This window comes from Medicago truncatula, chromosome 8 (genome assembly GCF_003473485.1).
Source record: "Medicago truncatula cultivar Jemalong A17 chromosome 8, MtrunA17r5.0-ANR, whole genome shotgun sequence".
Classification (NCBI taxonomy): domain Eukaryota; kingdom Viridiplantae; phylum Streptophyta; class Magnoliopsida; order Fabales; family Fabaceae; genus Medicago; species Medicago truncatula.
The window spans coordinates 40,888,260-40,908,673 of record NC_053049.1 but is presented as its reverse complement, the minus strand read 5'-3'; the positions used below and the strand labels follow the sequence as shown (position 1 = coordinate 40,908,673).

The window sequence follows — 20,414 nt, the reverse complement described above, 5'->3', positions numbered from 1 at the left end:
GAACCGAGGTTGATACCAAAAATAATATAGTCTTGCTCATCACCGCACACACATTTGTTGCTCTTGAGAGATTGCCGATAAAATTGACCCAGTGACAAATTTTATAATACATTACTTACTTTCTTCATACATTATTTTGGCATCTCATTTTATATATGTCATATGTTATGTTGCTTCCTTTACTCTCCGATGTGGGATTCCTATTCCTACGAGTTTGGACTCTTCTAGTGTTCATGTTATCTCAACACACTTTTCCACTCATCAGTTATATCATTCACATACATTCATTTTCTGTTCAAGTGTAGAACGGTGCATTTTTCAGAATCTTTTAACTTCTTGTGTTATTAATATCAACTTTCTGCTGAATCTTTTATATGAAAAATACTTAAAAGTTGACCAAAGCATCCATAGGATCCGCTCAGCCCTACATTTATATTGAGAATCCGTATTTTCTAGGCTCCTCCTATATAAAGTTTTAACAATTTACAATGTAAATACATAATTAAAATATTTACAATATGTTTCATGTACTTTTGATAGAATCTTATGGTGTCGTTTGATTCATGTAGCCGACCATATTTTGTGAGATAAAGCTTGGTTGTATTAGTCTTAGACGATTAATCCATAATAATAAGTGAAATTAGTTGTCTTAGTTGATTTACTTATGAAGAATTTAGTTAGTTAGTTACCTAATAACTTACACTACAAGTTAAGCGTGTATATAGAATTGCCCAACTTGAGTTATTTACTATTTATTAAAGGGTTATTATTAATGCAATTCTTGTGGTGTCTGATCTAAATAATCTAGAGATAAAAAGGTGAGTGAAGTATCGTTAACATGAAGAATGCCTCATCCCCTCAAACATGACTCTGGCTTGTTTGGTTCTCCATCAATACTCTGCGTGAACTGTGAGTTCTGTCTTAGAGTCTACTCTTACACAATTATACCTAGCTTTTCGATTTTGAGTAAAACCAGTTCTCCTGTCTTGATATGTGTCAGCGCATTTATCGTTTTTCCCTTCATTTTTATTATAATTGCATTAATAACTCATTCTCATCTCTTCCATTTTTGAAATGTCTACCTGAGAACATCACTAGCTACTGCTGCATTAATAACTCTCTTCCCAAGAATGTTTTTGACAATCATTTAATCATACTCTTCCTAACTAAGTTCCTTGGTAATAAACCTAGAAACACTAACTTTGATAGCAGTTTCATTCTCCACCTAAGTAAATGGTAGTTTGAGCCTTTCTCATATGATCCTTAATCCCATTTATCTTCAAGCTTTCCCCCTCGACATTTCATACGCAAAAATGAACCAACTTTCTATCTCTGCAGTATTAGGTGTAGGATTGTTCAAAAATATTGTTAATTGATCAACTAACTAAACTTGATAAAAATAATTTGTTTAAACTGTATTTAACCTTTTTTAATAAACATCCTCTACTTCTATTAATCTATCTTAAGTTTTTCACATTTTCCTTCAAAGGAATATAAAAAATAAAAACAAGCAATTTGGCAGAGAACCAAAAATTCTGACATTGTCCTACAAAAGAGTTCCAATTTTTACATAATAAACCAGTAACTAAATTGAAGAATATTCCCTATGACAAAATTTGAAGAGCCTATGTAAAACATTAAACTAGAGTTGGGTGGGGTGTGCCAAGCAATTGCAATAGTGCAATGCAAAAACGACACTTAAAAAAAACACCACCTAATCATCGGCACAACCACATGCTTATGAAGAGATCATAAAACATGTGTTAACACTTATCCGAGCACACCCACTAGTTATCTCATCTCCCAAAAACCATGAAATTGAACTAATAACATATTTTTATCATAAAAAATGTGGTAAAAAGATGGTTATTGGTTCAGCAAGCTCGCATCTCTTTTTATATATGCCATGTGTTGCGGTTTATCGCGAGATAAAAAAATATTACATTAACTCTAATATTGCCAACTTGCTACAAAATAAACATAGGACATTTTATTTTGTTGTTTATATGATAAAATATTGTGTAAAACTTATATCAAAATAGGTAAAATTAAGAAGAAACATAAGCATGAAACAAATTATTGGGAAGTAAAAGAAACAAATTCATCGGTGGAAATAAATTGAAAGAGATGGAAAGAAATTAGAATCGAACCTGATGGTGCAACAATGGAAAAATTGAATCGAAAGAGATTAATCTTGAGCTATGTAATTGGGCTAGTACATGTTTAAGTAATATTCATTATTCTTGCGGTTTGGTTTGGTTTGGTTCGGCTGCTGAGATGCAAACCGCAAACCGAACCAAACCGTGTGGTTCAGTGCAAAAGTCATTCGAATTCAGCCGAACCAAGTGCGATTTTTTTATTGGATTGGTTCGATTTTAAACACTGCTTTTAACACTTGATTTGCAAAACCCTGCTTCCAATTTTTATTTTTTTTAGGGAAAACCCTTGCTTCCAATATTGACCGAACCCAATAAATTTTTGAAAAAAAACGAACGGAATAACTCTATAACAAGATCCGGCCCAAAAAACTCTTGTAACAAACTTCCTTTTTTTAATTAGTAAAAACAAAACAAACCTTCTTTCAAAAAAACAATACTTCCTCCGTTTTTAAATAGAAGTAAAATTGATTTTTTAGGTTTATTCATTTAATGATGTATATGGACCACATACATCATTAAATGAATGAACTAAAAAATCAATTTTGTTTATATTTAAAAACGGAGGGAGTATATAACTGAGAATTTATTTAAAATAGATTCATTATTAAAAGTCAAATCTTAAATAATAAGCTAAGATATTCGTTTATCGTCTTCACTCCTCTCTCTCTTTTTCTGAAAGTAAATAATCGAAGAGAGAGTGTTGGAGTCGTTCGTTCGTTTATGGAAGAAGAAGAAGATCGAAACAGCGACGAAGAATCAGAATCAGAATCAGAACACCAATTACTCTTTCGTTCGCTATTCATAATTAATTTCTGAATGAAACCATGGGTGGTAAAAAGACCAGCAAGACCAAGAGCCTTCTCTCCTTTCGCCGCCGCTCCAACAAACTTCCCTCACCGCCTCCCCGCTCTCCACCGCCGACGCTCGAAATCACCGGTTCACCGTCTGAGAATCGCCTAGTCCCTAAACCGAAGAAAAAAACCGGTGGTGCTAGATTATGGATGCGGTTCGACCGTTTCGGTAAGTCTGAACTCGTTGAGTGGGAGAAAAATACCATAATCCGCCATGCCGCTATTCCCGCTAGAGACCTCAGAATTCTTGGCCCTGTCTTCTCTCATTCCTCCAATATCCTCGGTAATTCAATTTTAGGGCTTACAATTTCAATTAGTTTATGAATTAGGGTTTCTTGTTTCTTAATTATTTATTTATTTATTGTGTTTATAGCGAGAGAGAAAGCAATGGTTGTGAATTTGGAGTTTATAAAAGCAATTGTTACAGCTGAAGAGATTTTATTGCTTGATCCTTTGCGTCAAGAGGTTCTTCCATTTGTTGAACAATTGAGGCAACAGCTTCCACATAAGACTCAACCTAAGCTTCTTGGAGGTGCTGGTGGCGGTGATGAGTCTGTGCCTGAGGGTGCTGAAGAGCTTCCGCTTCCTTTTGAATTTCAGGTGTTGGAGATTGCTTTGGAAGTTGTTTGTACATATCTGGATAAAAATGTTGCTGAACTTGAGAAAGGTGCTTATCCTGTGTTGGATGCTTTGGCCAAGAATGTTAGTACTAAGAATCTTGAACATGTTAGAAGCTTGAAGAGTAATCTTACTCGTTTGCTTGCACGTGTGCAGAAGGTGTGTGCTGCTTATCTTTTGTTTTGTTATATGTTATGATTATAATTTATAATAACTAACCCCTTTGTGTTTGTTTGTGTTTTTCAACTGTTAAATCTTTGTATTTTCTGAGTTTGCTTGTTAAGTTACTGAAAATAATTTGTTTGCTAGCTATAGATGGATGTGGAAGTTTGGTATTGGATGACTGAATAATTGATTAATTGGATTACTATTTGTATTCTTATATGCAATCTATTTTGTTGGACCTGGTTAGAGTGATTCTGTTACTATAAGTGTAGACAAAAATGTTTTTGTAGCTATTATACAACGACATGGTTTAACTTTTTAGGAAGAAGTTACATGTAAATTTTTGAAGTTTTGTGAGTTTTCGACACGTATAGTATACATCCAATTATACAGTCCTGGAAAAGGGCAAAACTATTTCCCTCCTTTTTGATTGATTAAATTTCTGTTACATTGTTCAATAGGTTTATGCCCTCAATTAGGAAACTGTATGGTAGTAGCTTATGCCCACAGTTTTTATAGAAAGATGTTTGCCTTGTATTAGTTTATGTGTTCTGTTTTTTTAAGATATCATACTTTGGAAATTGATGGTCCACTTCTACAGGTGCGAGATGAGATTGAACATCTGTTAGATGACAATGAAGACATGGCTCAACTCTATTTGACAAGGAAGTGGTTGCAGAATCAACAACTTGACGCTCATTTGGGAGCCACCGCCTCGAACAACCTTTTAAATACTTCACATTCTGTTCGACGAATCAATTCTACCAGAAGTGGAAGTCTTGTGACTAGCAGCGATGATAATGATGTGGAGGACTTGGAGATGATGCTTGAAGCATATTTTATGCAATTGGATGGGACTCGTAACAAGATATTGTCTGTAAGTGTTCACATGACCAGATTTTTTGTACTTCGCGTTCATGTCAGTCTTTGAAGATTAGAACTGCTATTTTCTTTCAATTCTAGCATACTATCTAATTTATATTATTACACTCATATTTTGTTTGTATACACGATACTGTCCACTCAAACTTAGTCACGCCTTTGTTTTTTAGTGAACAATCAATATTGTAACCTTTTAGCTTTCTCTTGTTTTGAGGATGGACCAAGGAGGGAAACTGGGTTGTTTGTTGCTAGTTTCGGTAATATACTACTAAGAGGCTGCCCTTAGGATTCACTAGCTGATAGAGCAGAGATGAGTAAGTATCTAGCTGGGTTGTTTATTATTGATTGATAATGAAATGAAGTATAGTCTGTAAATTGCAGTCTAGAGCATAAGCTCCTCAGAGAAGAGACATTTCTCTCTCTGCCTAAACCATACGTTCCTAACTGAATGATTCTTTCTTTCCCTCCTACACACCTCTTATACTCCCTCTCACGTGTATTTCCCCTCCATTCTCTAACTAACTTGCCAGCTCACCATTTTCTCTCCAATTGGGCTTTTATAACCATGGGCCCTATCACTAGCTTACAAAACTTATCTTCAGATTTTCCTCCGCAGTGGTACTGGTAGTTCAGTCCATTTTTATTTTTTTTTGTAGGATTTAGAAATAGTCTGGATCATGAAAAAACTGGATGTTGTCTCCTACTCCTTTTCCTTTACTATTTTACAACAGAACTCGGAGAATGACCAAGTCTATCATAAAACTTTAGGGTTCAACAAATTATTGATGATTTTAAAATGTTAGCTGAATTTGACTGGCATGTCAAATATTATGACAATTTGATTGGAATCTTGATTATTGTTTCATTTCATTGTTCTTCATAAGTGTATTGGTTCCTGCTTATTGGCTAATGATTTGCAGGTTAGGGAGTATATCGATGACACTGAAGACTATGTCAACATCCAACTTGATAACCACAGGAATGAGCTTATCCAGCTGCAATTGACATTGACCATTGCATCATTTGCTATTGCTTTTGAGACTTTGGTAGCTGGTGCGTTCGGTATGAACATTCCATGTACATTATACACACAAAATGGAATATTTTGGCCCATTGTCGGGGGTATGACTGCAGTTTCCATATTGCTTTTCCTGGTCGTTTTAGCATATGCTAAATGGAAAAAGTTACTAGGATCATAAGTATACTTCGTCATCGGGCTTTGTTATGAAACAAATGGCAATGTCAATGACAATAAATTAGACCAAAGTCCCTAAAGAAGTTACTTACATGACAGAATGTTATTAGGCTGATGACAGAATGTTCGATTGTTGCTTTTGACATAGTGCGCTTCATTGGTGATTCATATTGGTTCAATAAATTAAAGTTATCTGTCAGTTATATATGTGCATGTCAATTGTATATGAGTTGAAATTAAATTGTATATGTGCATATTGCGATTGTAGTGGCTTTCATAGTTTTAAAACTCGGACCGGTCATTGACTCGGTGAGGTTACTGGGTCACTGAGTTATTGGTTGAACCATTGGGTCACTGGTTGAACCGCATGATGGAACCGGATTAAATCGGATGACTCGGTCTGAATGACTTGGTCTGTAAAAATGTATAATTTTATTTTTTGACAAGTTAACATAATTTCAAAAACTCATTTTCAAATATAAACTTATTTACGATAATATCAGTAGATAAAATATTTCCTATCTTTTTGCTATTTTTATTTTGATATATTTTATGAATAATCAGTAGAGTAGTAATTTTATAAGATGTAGGTGTTTAATATTTTTTTTAAGAAAGGTGTACAAGAGTAGTAATATTTAAAAATAAAAGCCTTTAAGCAAAATTGAAAAGGTTAGATACCAGTAATTGTACAAAGATAGATAGTTCCCAATGTTTACTTTTACGATAAAAAAAATAAAAAACATAACCAATTTTTTTGATGTTGCAGACCTGTATAGTGCCGCCTCCTCCCTCCCTTACCCTCATCTTCTATTCTCTCTATAAGTTAAAATTTACATCCATCCAAACAAGTAGATCTAAATTTTAAAAAGCATATATCAAATCTAAAATTTCCTTCATGGTAAATCACGAGTTGATTAATTTCAATCATGTTCTTGCCTTCTTTATATTCTTCCCTTCCGTCGCCGAATTTCTCTGTTATGTATTTTTTTTTTCCAGTATCTTCTTCCCTTCTGTCGGTCTGTTCTATGATTTTTTATTTTTCTTTAGTTTTTCTGATTTTTTATTGATCCGGTCTGGTTCATCAAACCGGCCGAGTCATCGGTTTTTAGCGAGTCATACCGGTTTTGACTGGTTCAACTGCATCTCCGATCCAATAAGCAGACTGAACCGGTCACATCCCCGGTCCACGGTTCGACCGGTCGGTCCGATTCGAGTTTTAAAACTATCCTTCCATTTATGAACAGCCAACCATACCATACAGATTCGAAAGTTCACCCTTTTTTATATGAGAAAATGATCCTTTTGAAATATGAGTAGAGGTTAAATTTCATTGGTCAAATTAAAATAAAATGTTGAATAAATCAAATCGACATATGTTCATCATATTAAAAAATTGTTTTATTATATAAAAAAAATAATGAGTAATATTATTTATAAAATTATAAGATATTTATATTTATTTGAGTTGATCATAATTATTGACAAGAGTTATTCATAGAGGAGGGAGATGAGAGCATATATTTTTTACTTTTTAGTAGATGAAATGACGATAGTCGTGGAAGATTCAAATAGACAAATGGAGAAGTTGGGTTTTAAACTTAGGGTTTAGGGTTTATGGTTAGTAAATTTGAGTATTAGTTGTATTTTTAAATAGGGAATTCGAGCATTACTTTAGAATTGTGCGAACATGGGTGTCATAAATAAGTATACATTTTTTTTCATAAAGGTATACTCCTTCCCTCCCGAATTGTATGATGTTTTAGGCATTTCACACGTATTAAGAAATATTAATTTTGTGTGGGAAATAAATATTATGAGTTGTTTTACAAAGTTGTCCTCAATAATTGGCATGGAAAAGATAAATTAAAGAATTGAAAGAAAAAAAAAAGTAATAAATAGTTGAGGATATAATAGGAAATGTAACATTAATTTTTTAGTGGTATTGTAAAACGACATATAATTTGGGACATTTTTTTTTCCGCGACATACAATTTGGGACGGAGGAAGTACAATTTCTTAGTGCGTGTTTGTTTTGGCTTTTCAGCAACAAGAAACACTTCTACAAACCTCAAAAGTGAAAATTGAGTTTTCAATGTTGTTTGGTTTGGCTTTTCAGAATTGCTTCTATCCTCCAAAAGCAATTATCCTTAAAGTTACAATTCCAAGCTTTAGGCTTTTCAAGAATCAATTTTACATTAAATTTTATATTTTGATTATTACAACCTATTATTTTCCTTTATTACCCTTTAACAATTCTCATTCTTTTTGCTTTCTAATTAATTTGATGAACCAAATTTAATCAAAAAAACTTAGCGAACCAAATTAGCCCCCGAAAAATATTAATGGTTATGAGTTACCAAGTTTTGGATTTTCCTCTACGGTGTCTCCATTCAGATTTACTGTACTTTTTCTTTGTCCTTTCTTTTAAGCTATATTTGATCATTTTTTACAACTAACCCTAGTATTATTTAACTTAAATATATTTTATCAAAAAATATAAAATATATTAACAAATATTTTGTAAAAAATTTAGTTTAATGATTGTATTTATTATGTTTTAAATTAATATAGAGAAAATTTATTTATTTAAATTAAATAATATATCTACATTTAGTATTGATCTACATATACATTCAACTATGCACATTTACTTGAATTTAGTTATGTCCATTTTAGTAATTATACATTCAAAAGCAATTTCGATGAAAACTATCCAAACAACATTCAGTTTGTCATCAATTCTGCATTATTGTATCCAAACATAAATCAATTATGGCTTTTATGGTTGGGAAGACTTCGCAACAGGTCCTACGTAGATGCCCGACAACTTCAACAATTATTTAAAATCAATTCTGTCAGAATCAGTTCTATCAGAATCAATTCTGTCAGAATCAATTTTATCTAAAGTTGAACCAAACACACCCTTAAACGTTCAAGATAGCTTCAACTTGTATCACTTTTTGTGGGTTCAAATTTTTAGGCTTAAAAATACAAATGATCCTTGTACATATCAAACATTTTTATTTAAACGTTTAGGCTTGAAAATGCAAATGATTCTTATACATATCAAATGTTTTTATTTTAGTCTCTGTAAAAAAAAAGAAAAATTATTTTAGTCTTTGTAAATTGCTAATTTTTTGCTTTTGGTTATTGACATATTTTTTTAATCGGCAAAATTTATTACGCCACGCATGTGTAAGGAACACAAAAAACTTGGACCAAAAGAGAAATACAAAGGTGCCGTATATGTACGGAACATTTAGAGACGGTAAAAACCAAACAAACCTCCGAGTATATGAGGAACCTCTAAACTGGTTATTGAAATATTGTTGTTTTGTTTTAGTCTTTGCAAATTTAACTCATGTTGGATTTGGTCATTGTAATATATAGATTATTTGATTTGGTCTTTCATACTATTAAGGACTAAAATAAATATCATAAGAACCAATTTCGTACTAATGGATTTTTCGAGGATTAAAACAAAACATCAAGGTTCAAAACAAAATATTATTCATTTGTAAGGACTGAACCCAAAACATTAGATCTTTAAAAGTATCATTTAAATATTTAAACAATTTTGTTGTTTGAATTAGACAACAATGAGACATTTATCAGCGAGAAAGGCTTGCAATAAGAGAAATGATATTTGTTGTATAGCTTTTTTATGACAATTTTTTAAACAACTTTCTATCATACTTTTATTGTGTTTTTATTTTCTCTCTGTTGTTTTAATTTGTGTGTCAATACCTACGTTATTTTGTATATCTTTAGTTATCACGTAAGTTATCTAAAAAATAGTTGTTTAAATAAGATATCTCATTAGAAAAACTATATATTATTAAATGTTAATCTTATTATTTTTGGTTGAAAAAGGAGAGTTGAAGTAGAAAAGAAAACTACAATGAGCTGACAAAACTCATAAAAAACAACCATAGCATTTACTATATATTGATGTTTTCATTCTTCGCAATAAGCAAGTTAGTAGGAATAATTTTTAATAGTGTTTTCGTGACGAGTGTTTCTGAAGCACTCTTTAAAGATTCTAAAAGAAAAAATTATTTTATAAAAAAAATCAAATATTTTAATTTTTAATGCATTAATTATATATATTTTTATAAAAAAAAGTTACCACTTAAAAGGTATTAAAAATGATCCGAAAACACTTGTTGACGCTTTCTTTTTAATTTTAACCATCTATGCAATGATTGTAAAGGTCAAATATTACTCCTCTCGCTAGAACCAAAAAAACAAATCCACTCGCTAAATGTTCGTTGCTAAATAATATGCTTACGAATATCCCAAACATCTACAATATATTCAGTTGATTTGAATTCATCACGATCTTCTTTTTCTTCAGTTTAAGTTCGACTTGATTCCAATTTTTATTATTAATGTTTGGGAAAATTTTTAAGTACGAGATTTTTAATGTTGAATATAACTAAATTATCAATTTTAAACAATAACATGACATGTAAAAAACTTTTTTTTGAGAGGTCGCTTAAAATAACTTTGTTTACCTTCATGTTATTCATAAAATTTACTATTATTTCCATCTTTTAAGTGACACAAGTTTTCTCTCTGTCTTGTCAAAAAAATAAAACATGGTTACTCTGAGCAATAAACACGATATCATCCCATTAGATTTTGTTTGAGAATTGAGTTTTGGAGGTAAGTGTTGGAAATTTAGGTCTTAATATAAACAAATTTCATAATACATGTTCAACAATTATGAATCAATAGTGGAAGCAAACAAAACATTGAATATGATTATGATCGGATCTACGACATGTTTGATTTATCAAGATATTAAGAATTAGGGTATTAGGAATACCTGGATAAAGCTTTTGTAGCCGCCCTCTCATCAACAACGATAACCAAAGAGAGGAGATGATCTGAAACACACAATAGAGTTAGCGGCGGCTGATTTGGTTCTTCCTCAACCGGTACCTTTATGCCTCAAGTTCTCATCAGATGGGGAGAAGAGAGAGTTTGCCGTGTACGGTATATTGGGGACCATAGCCTCTTTTATATTTGATAGCCATTAGGGTTTCCCATTATTCCGTTAATGGGCCATCCGGACATCCACTCATGTTGAGTCCATATCAACTAATTAAATAATTAATTATCCAAAATAGAAATCTAATTAACCTTATTACTTAATTTGATCACTAATCAATTAAGGCTCACAATTGATAAATAGCTAATATAATTATTATTACGATATTTGCCCACATAATGATATTGGAATATTATTAAATAATAAAATATTCCAACAGTAAGAACATTGAAAAAGTACTAAAACAACGTAATAAATTATTACATTATACTTCAATTAAAGACAATACGATGAGTTTGGTCCATCGGACCAGTTCGTTTAATTTGTCTTCTATAAAAAGGGTTGAGATTTTGAATTCGCTTCTATTAGTTGACTGATCCAACCTATCCCACTAGAATAACGCGGTGGAGGCAAGACAGGGCTGGCCGGCATTCCAGGTTAGAAAACTCTTCTTTTACACTTACTTTTACTTATAAGTCACTATATTTTCTAGTTTTCTTCTCTATAAGTAGAGATAACAAATCCTTAAATTTAATCATTTTGGTTTCACAATTTTAGTCTTAAGTTTCTAATAGTTTGTCAATTGGCGAATTCGCGAACATTTTATTCTGGTTTTAATGTTGGATTAATGTAAATTTTTAAAGTATTTAACATGGATGTCTGAATGATAATTTCCAATTTTTTAGTAGACTCGTTAGTAACATATTTTGGTGTCCTTAAATTGGTTGAGTTATTTATATTTTTTTTACACATTTCACGCTGTTTTTGTAAAGCTTTTTTAACCAGTTTTCTCAAAATAACATTGACGGATCAACCCTATGGGTGTAAGAGCCAAAACAATGACCTAGTGAATTCGAAGACTCGATTCAAACTTAATAAATTAATGGATCATGCTAATAAGTATCATAAAAACACTTGTTAAGAAGCTAAACATAGAAATGAGTGACAAATTCAAGGTAAAAAAAGTCAACTTTTAAAGTTTAGAGGTGTTAAATACATTACTTCCAAGATAAAATTTCTTTTTTGGATTTCTTATCAAATGCCCGGGCATTTGTTAGCATTTCCCTAAATCAATTCATATATCTTTTCCTAGCTTGGGTCAAAACTGAATAAACTAATCAAATCTGGCCTCAATCGGTTTGGGTATCGGGGTTTACGTCATTCACGTTAATTATATGTTGTATTCATGTATTACTATGGAAAATCCTATTACGTCTTTCTTTTTATCTTCTCTGTTCTAGGTTTGGCTTTAGCCCCCAATTTTGTCTAGCCTTTATCATTTGAAAAGGTTTTGGTCTATATTCTTCATCTCTTTTTATTCTTATATATCTTTTATGTATATCTAGAATGTTGCGTTTAGTTCTCCTTATGCATCCATTTTGCCTAAACAAAAAGTGTTATACTTATTATACATTGTTTTTTATTTTAGCTCATGCACTACTTTTATTAGTATAAAATATCTATATTTTTTTATTAAAAGATAATTATTTTTTAAGTTTTTTATTTTTTCTTTTAAAGTTTAAAAATGTCAGCCCGATGAACTCAATAAAACCAACTCATTCTTCGTTGGCTTTCTTTGATTCGAATTTCTTAACAAAAAAAATTGTACAAACTGAATCAAACTAAACCGATTTTTTTTTTGTTTGGTTTAGATTTATTTCCTTCAAAAGATCAAACCAAGCTGTCACGTAACAGCCTAACTAACCCACCGTAAAAAGAGTTGTGGTAAGACTCTTAACCATACTTTTGGGGAATATTTAATCAAAAGTGAAGTGATCTAGTATATTATTATAAGTGATTAATGATTTTTTTTTTTTTGTCATAATCAAATTGAGTCTCATTTTTTTTTACCGTTCAACCTAACAATTTTAGTACTATCAATTAAGTTAGAATTCAGGAATTAAATCTCATATATCTCTTCAAAATAAATACTCCCAAAAACATTGCATTAAATACTATCAATTTTGGAGTAACTAACATTGCATTACTTGTCAAAAAAAAAAAACTAACATTGCATTAGAAATCTGCTAAAATGAATATCACATTGGAAACATAGATTGGAGAACAATAAAAGTTAGAGAAAGAATATATGAACAACCATTTTTGACAACTTTTGTGACAATCTTCTCTATCATACTCACATTATCTTTTTACTTTTTCTCTCTATTGCTTTGATTTTTGTGTTAATACGTCATTTTCTTTGCAAAATTTTGATTATCACAAAAGTTGTCACATATATAGATGTTCAAATAACACAATTGTAAAAATTATCTTGAGAACACAAATTTTGTCTGACATTGTATTTTAATATGGTTGTCAATATAAAACTAATTTTGTGTACAACTCTTCCTCTCTAAAAAAATACCATTCCTCTTAAGGAATAAGAAAGTGTGATATTTTATCATTCTACCAAAAAAAAAATCAAAATTAATTATTACTATTTTCCAAGTTGTGTATCACACAAACACTATTATTATCCAGTAAGATCCACTGTTAATTGAGCTGTGTGATAAGTAAAGAATCTCCAATAAAGCAAAACCAAATAAGATCAAAAATTATTTTTATATTACTCCAGTCTTATTTTAACCAAATCATGCAACAAGTTGGACAAGGACGCGACAAATAGATCTTTGTTCCTAAGCATAAAAAAGAAATAAAAAAAACAAAATGATATTTTTTTCTTCTTCTATGATATAAAATTATTTTACATAAACATATAATATTTTATGTCACATTAATGGATAAATATGACAATTAACATATTTTAAAAAGTTTAGTATGTGTGGGTTCCATTAATCTTTACTGTTAAAATAATATTTGGATTTTAATATATGAGGATGTAGAATTGTTTGTGGGATATATTTAATAATTTTTTTAAGATGTTGCGTTGGAGGATTGCGTGCTTATTAGATATTACTATTAAAAAAATATAAATAAATGATATGTATACATGAGACTGATATTGTTTTATCTATTAACAAGGATTGTTGGTTTACTCTGTAAAAATAAAAAAGGATTGTTGCATATGAAATGTAAAGACTGAAGTTCAAACATCAGACATCATACTTCACCGTATTTAAAATGTGTGAGTTATAACCAATATGTTACTTGACAAAAAAAAAAAAGTTTAATGGTAGTGAATTAAAGGTACAAAACAATTTCACACACGACCAAGACCAATTAAAACATGTAAAATCGTGTCCCCGTGAGCATAGCTCAGTTGACAGAGACAATGCATTATTATATACAGCGACCGGGATTCGAACTCCGGAACCCCACTTATTCACTTCAAAAGTGAATTTCTAACCATTAAACTACATGATAAGAAAAAAAAACATGTAAAATCGTTACATCAATTAATGCTTTATGTATTAATTTAAAATATTTTAATTGATTATGTATGCAAAATTATTTTAAACCGTCAAATAACATCATTAAACCCTGTCTTAAATAAATTCAATGATCCTTTAAACAAAAAATCAATGATGTAACAACGTAGGAATATATGTGTAAAATACTTATACACCAACAATTTATAAATTATTAAACTCTAAATAAGGGGTTAAAATGTGAAAATGAAAAAGTTATATTCACAACACAAACAAGTTACAAGTATGAGTTGGTGATGAATCAAGCCACACACAGCTTCAACAAGAAGAGAGACAGGTAGTTGAAGAAACGAAACAAACCCTAAGAGAGAGAAAATTCACAACTTTGCTTTGATTTCAAGCCCCTTTTAGGGATCTCGAATCTTCAATCTACAAAGGCGAGTTTTTTTTTTCTTCCTCTTTTTTTTATTCTTGATTTTTGTTTGCTTCTGAAACGAATCTAATCGCTTTTTTGTTTGTTGAATTTGTGAAATCAGCTCGAAATTGTTGTTCTTTTGATACCATTGAGTCACACATTGCATCATTTTTTGGATTCTATTCAGATTAGTGAGTAATTTTCCCCCTTTTTGTTAATCCAATTTTTCTGAACGCTTTTGTGGTTGTGCATGCTTTGGGTAGATTATGGCATATTAAAGTTTCTATCTTTGGGTTTTTCCTCATCTGGGTCCTGCAAAAAAAATATTTTTAAATTTTTGTTTAATTTTTTTTCTTATGTGAATTGGATTTGCTTATAATTCAGATAGTGGTTTATTTCTGTCAAGCTTTAGATTTTTTTTTCTTCTGCAGTTTGTTTTTTGAAATTGTGTTGTTGAGTTTTCTGTTACATTGGTTGCAAACTGTTGTTTTCTTGATAGGTTTAGTAGACACAGTTATTTCAGTTTGATTTTTTAACCTCAATGAATTTATGATCTCAATTTGTTTGTAATATAGTTGTTTTAGGTTTTAACTTAAAAACAATTGAAAATGTCGAAGATTCTTATGTGTGAGGATAGGTAATGTGTTTCGTACTATTTCATACCGGATTTGCATTCTTGTAATGAAAATGCGTGGACTGATTGATATATGATGCCGCCGTACTGTTTACACATGGGCAATTTTCTTAACGAAGTATTGAATTATACCCATTTAGGATTCTTGAGATTACTGCGATGTTTTATTGTTTCAAAAACTATGTTTTTCAAGAGCATAGGGTTATGGTCGCATTAGCATTTTTTTATTGTGAGAGCAGTGCATTTTTATGTACATCAAACTTCAATTATTTGGAACAATTAATGGCATACTTTTAGCCTTATAAGATCTTTGTACGAGTGTTTAAGTATCGTGAGTTTGTGGTTATTTTTTTGTAATAACATAAACTTATCAGCTGAGAATTGTTGCAATTTGGATGACATTGTTAAACTTTCATTTGAAGATCCTTTGAAAATTGTTTATTGCATCTATTCTTTATTTTATCTTTTATCTTTAATGCACTTACTACTTGGCCAAAGTGTTTGGTGATTTAAACAATCTTATTGGACAGGTATTGATCCTGCTTCTATGGCGAATTCAAAGAGCTCATCGGGTGTCAGAAATTTGATGTATCCTGGAAGGCATGCACATGCTCTGCTTCCTCCCAAAAGCCCATTTCCTAGTACCTCCCAAGCATATGCTGATTATGTCTCTAACCCTACAGTTGGTCCAAAGCCGGTTAATAAGCCACGAGAAGGAAACTCGCATCACCAACGTACTTCATCTGAGAGCCATCTTATCGAGGAGCAGCCATCGTGGCTTGATGATCTCCTAAATGAGCCAGATACACCTGTCAGAAGGGGTGGTCATAGGCGTTCATCAAGTGATTCTTTTGCATATATTGACAATATTAATGCGTCTAACATCAATTATGCGGATCATGATGAGTATAAATATAAGAATTTATCTATTCCGGCTTGGTCACCTCCAGACTTTGACCGCAACAAAGATGCCCGTCATGTACCTATGTATGCAGAAATCAATGCAGCAAAACAGAGGAATAGGTCATGGGACTCTTTTTCAAATATGAGTGGTGTTCCATCTGGCAAAGACAATGTTGCTTTTCAGAGATCAGGATCACCGACTCCATGTACACTATACGAACCGGATCGGATCCTACTGACTGCAAATGAAAATCACGATTCATTAGAAGCTGGCGTACAAGACACAAAATCACCTTTTGAAAAAAAGGATGGTTTACATGCAAAGTCATCTGCTTCTGAAACAGATTCAAAACGTGCTAAACAGTATGCAGTTTCTTTTCTGGTTTTTGTTTTTTTGGCTATTATAGTAAGCGTTTAATTCTACCACATTTATATGACTTGGAGGCTGCATGTTTTGGTGAATGAATGATTTAATCATCTGCTTCTGTTATCTTTTTTATGTTTCTCCATGCAGAATGATTTCATATAGCAATCACATGAAGTTGTGTCATGCTTTTCTTTTGACCTTTTTTAAAGTTTTCCAGATACACTGCATATGATTGTATTAACAAATTCAGTATTATACTTAGAAAAGGACCTACGTGTTTCTCTGCATTACTAAAGCTCGTATACTATTCCTATGTAGAAAAGAACCTACTTGTTTCTCTAACTCAATATAAAGAAATTAATGTTTTCTCTTGGCTATTTCTTGCTACTTGATTTACAGTAAATTTATAAAAACACTGTTAATGCAGGCAATTTGCTCAACGGTCACGGGTCCGTAAACTTCAGTACATAGCCGAGCTGGAAAGAAATGTACAGGCTTTACAGGCAAGTTTCACCATAGAGCAATATTATGCAGAGTGATATCATTTTGATTACATATATATACTGTATTGGTTGATTGACAACTATGTTTGTTTCTTTTTATGTCAATACATAGGCAGAAGGGTCTGAAGTATCGGCTGAGCTTGAGTTTCTTAACCAGCAGAATCTTATCCTGAGTATGGAGAATAAAGCACTCAAACAACGTTTAGAAAGTTTAGCGCAGGAGCAGCTTATCAAATATCGTAAGTTTCTATAATATGAATTATCCATTTACATTTTCAAGTAATGGGTGTCTGTTTTACTGGGAAAAGTCGGGTTGGGTACTCTGCATGTCAAGGGAGTTGTGTATGCTATATATATGCTTGCATACCAAGCTGGTAAATCCTTGTGAATTTCTTGTAAAAACAAGTATCCTTGTGAATTTGTGTTGCATTTTTATTCTATACATTGATAGAAAATAAACACATTAGGTTTATCATCTAAGTTTGATTTTAGAATATAAGTGGCTAGAAAGCACAAAATTACTGAAGTTTTATCTTTTATGAACTTTAGCCTGATTGCTGGAATGACATAAATTAAAGGGAGGTTTGATCTTAAGAGTTGTGTTAAATAGTATAACTTAGAGAAGGACCAAAATTTAAGCTCAAGGTAGACTATAGAATAGACGAGCACTTGTTTCATTGTAGTTATACTATGTCATTACTCTATTTATTTGTTGTCTCTAAAACTTGTTTAAGGGATATCTCATTGTCTGGGCATTCTGTTAAAACTTGTTTAAGGGATATCTCATTGTCTGGGCTTTCTGCTCTTCTATTTCTTCTTGCTATAATCTGTGCATACTCGAGTTTTGAGCAAATTTGATGTTTATTTGTTTTCTTATCGTTTATATGTTTGGCAGTGTGTTTCTTCATGTGAAGGACATTTATAAAATAGAAGATATTTTCCTGCTCCAATTATGTTTTATTTAATAAAATAATTAGAAAAATAATAGAATTAGACCATAAAAATGACTTAGACAAGATGATGAGACTCAAACCCTGCCTCCTTGAATTCTATATAGTCTTTTTTTGGGCCCTGCGAGTTCTTTTTAGGAACGATTAGTTTCATCGGATTTGACAGTTTTTTTAACACTAAAATATACAATTCAAAATTCAGTGGAGCAGGAAGTACTGGAGAGAGAGATTGGAAGATTACGTGGCATGTACCAACAGCATCTGCAGCAGGCACAGCAGCCTCAACAACAACCATCTGGCAGCCATAGACGGACAAACAGCAGAGACCTTGATTCTCAGTTTGCTAACCTTTCTCTGAAGCACAAGGACACAAATTCGGGGCATGACCCTGCAAACGGAGCACTCAGAATTTAGCTCAGCCGTAGCTGTAGCGTTGTTTTGCCAATCGCCACACCTGTGATAGAATTTGTTTCCCATCGACATGCGGGATTGTGTAGAGATTTCCAGGATATGCCCTCTCTCTCTGCCCGCGTAGCTGCTATTTCAGCGCTCCTTCGTTGTCTCAATGTTCTCTGTTTACTTAAACTATTGCCATTTATTTAATGTTGCGCCTGGTGGTCATTGCCGAAATCTTAATTCTAATTTGTCACTTGACCTGCCGGAGGTGGTAACTCGATGGTTTCGAAGCTTCCGCCCCTGCCGAAATCTTCAGTGATTATGTAACTGAATACCTCCTCTTGTGAATCTCCATTGTGTTTGAATTTGGCCTAATGCAAATAGCAGATATCTCGGGGCTATTTGAATGTGCATTATTATTTGTATGGATAATGTTTAGCTAATGCTTGTAATATGATTTTTATGAAGTTCATCTTTTCTAAACACATCTTGTCTGATTGCACCGAGAAGATTATTTCCTAAAAAATAAGTTCAGCTTTAACTTGTAGACCAAGGCTTGAAAGCTTTAGAGGGTTATTGATTTTCATTTTTACAGGGTCTTGTAACTTTTCTTTTGAGAGATGTTATCTTAATTTCTTCTTGAATATATAGTTGTGGCATGTTACTGTCTGATGCCTCCTGCTTCATGAAAGTTTTAAACATCATGAGCATGAAATTTTACTCATACAGACACGTCACACATCTTGAATCCAAACTTAATTGTACTCAACGCCATGCATGAAAGTTTCCAAAATATAGAATCCATGCTTTGAGGAACATTGGTTCAACGTGGTGTAAAAAGAGTAACAAAACATCACCAGGTTTTTTACACAAGGATTAGTCAATCCGAAGGTGTAAAGTCTTAGAAATTGCATTTAAAATCTCCGAATATGTAAAAAGTCCTGAAAATTTTGAAGTGAACATTTTACGTCAGACTGATCAATTTGAATCTATTTAAAATTTTAAGTATCAATCAAACAGATTTACATTTTTGACGCGAGTTTTCAATTATTAGTTATAATAACTAGCAGAAAGAGATTAATTTTGGCATGCATCAATTATTTTTTTAAATAAGATTAAAATAAGTTTTTTTTTATAGTATTCAATATTGTTCCTTTTGTTGTGAGATTGTTCATATTTCAATGGAATTCAATTCATTTTGTTTAATTAGAGATTAAAATAATATTATGAAAAAAGCTAAAATTATAAATACAAGTGTTTAAATAGTTTAAATGAAGGGTAAAATTGAAAAGGAAAAAGTTTGAGTGTCCACTCTTTTGCTTTTTTTTTAATTGCATTAACACACGTAAATTTATAAACAAGTTTTTTGTATAAAATTTTGAATAAAATTGCAAGTTTAGATACCTATGACTTTCAAATGTTAACAAACTCGACAAATCATGTTTATCTTCTTCAATGATACAAATAACATAACAAGTATAACATCAATTCTTATTTTTTTTAATAGCACCAAAAATATAATAGGATTATATGAAGGAAAAAAAAAATGGTATAATTTAATAAATAAAAAAGTCTTTCAACGGTACTACCTGATTACCTTGAATCATATTTGGTTGAAAGTTTGAGCTTCAATCCTAGTGATCTAGGTTCGATACTCTCACACACTAAAAAAAAGCCTTTCAAAAGGAAAATAGGTAACTTGTTCTGAATTTAAAGAGGATATAGAATCAAAGAAAATATTTTATGAACATGTAATAAATTATGTTTATAGGTTCTCCTAAGTAGTCTTCTTGCTTATGTTAATAGATAAATTTAAATAGATACATTTAAATAAGTTAAATAGATACTCTCACAAATTGATTCAACTGCAATATTAAATAGTGTAGTTTGGCTAGCAGATAGAGATTAATCAAATAGACCAACTTGTTTTGAAAATTGAGGCAAGATTTAGTTGTTGAGTTTGATATTCTGTTGAAGAAGCACTACTAGTA

The 20,414-nt window shown here is 31.6% G+C and overlaps 2 protein-coding genes across 4 annotated transcripts; both read left to right on the top strand.

Annotated features, from left to right (window-relative positions):
* The first annotated feature begins 2,781 nt into the window (after nt 1-2,781).
* LOC11408351 (magnesium transporter MRS2-4) lies at nt 2,782-6,133 on the top strand. Of its 2 annotated transcripts, none has more exons than XM_039828784.1 (4): nt 2,782-3,293; nt 3,384-3,787; nt 4,395-4,670; nt 4,873-5,556. In XM_039828784.1, exons 1-4 carry the CDS (start codon nt 2,984-2,986, stop codon nt 4,945-4,947), a joined length of 1,065 nt encoding a protein of 354 aa, XP_039684718.1. In that variant the 5' UTR covers nt 2,782-2,983; the 3' UTR covers nt 4,948-5,556. The 2 variants fall into 2 exon arrangements, with proteins under 2 accessions (XP_039684718.1, XP_003629954.1); XM_003629906.4 differs by lacking the exon at nt 4,873-5,556 and adding an exon at nt 5,596-6,133 and having other exon boundaries at nt 2,786-3,293.
* Nucleotides 6,134-14,507: 8,374 nt separating this feature from the next.
* On the top strand, nt 14,508-19,015 carry LOC11422619 (uncharacterized protein At4g06598). Of its 2 annotated transcripts, XM_003629903.4 has the most exons (6): nt 14,508-14,692; nt 14,792-14,861; nt 15,835-16,570; nt 17,002-17,077; nt 17,190-17,316; nt 18,230-19,015. In XM_003629903.4, exons 3-6 carry the CDS (start codon nt 15,852-15,854, stop codon nt 18,439-18,441), a joined length of 1,134 nt encoding a protein of 377 aa, XP_003629951.1. In that variant the 5' UTR covers nt 14,508-14,692; nt 14,792-14,861; nt 15,835-15,851; the 3' UTR covers nt 18,442-19,015. The 2 variants fall into 2 exon arrangements, with proteins under 2 accessions (XP_003629951.1, XP_024628502.1); XM_024772734.2 differs by lacking the exon at nt 14,792-14,861 and having other exon boundaries at nt 14,509-14,692.
* Nucleotides 19,016-20,414: the final 1,399 nt, after the last annotated feature.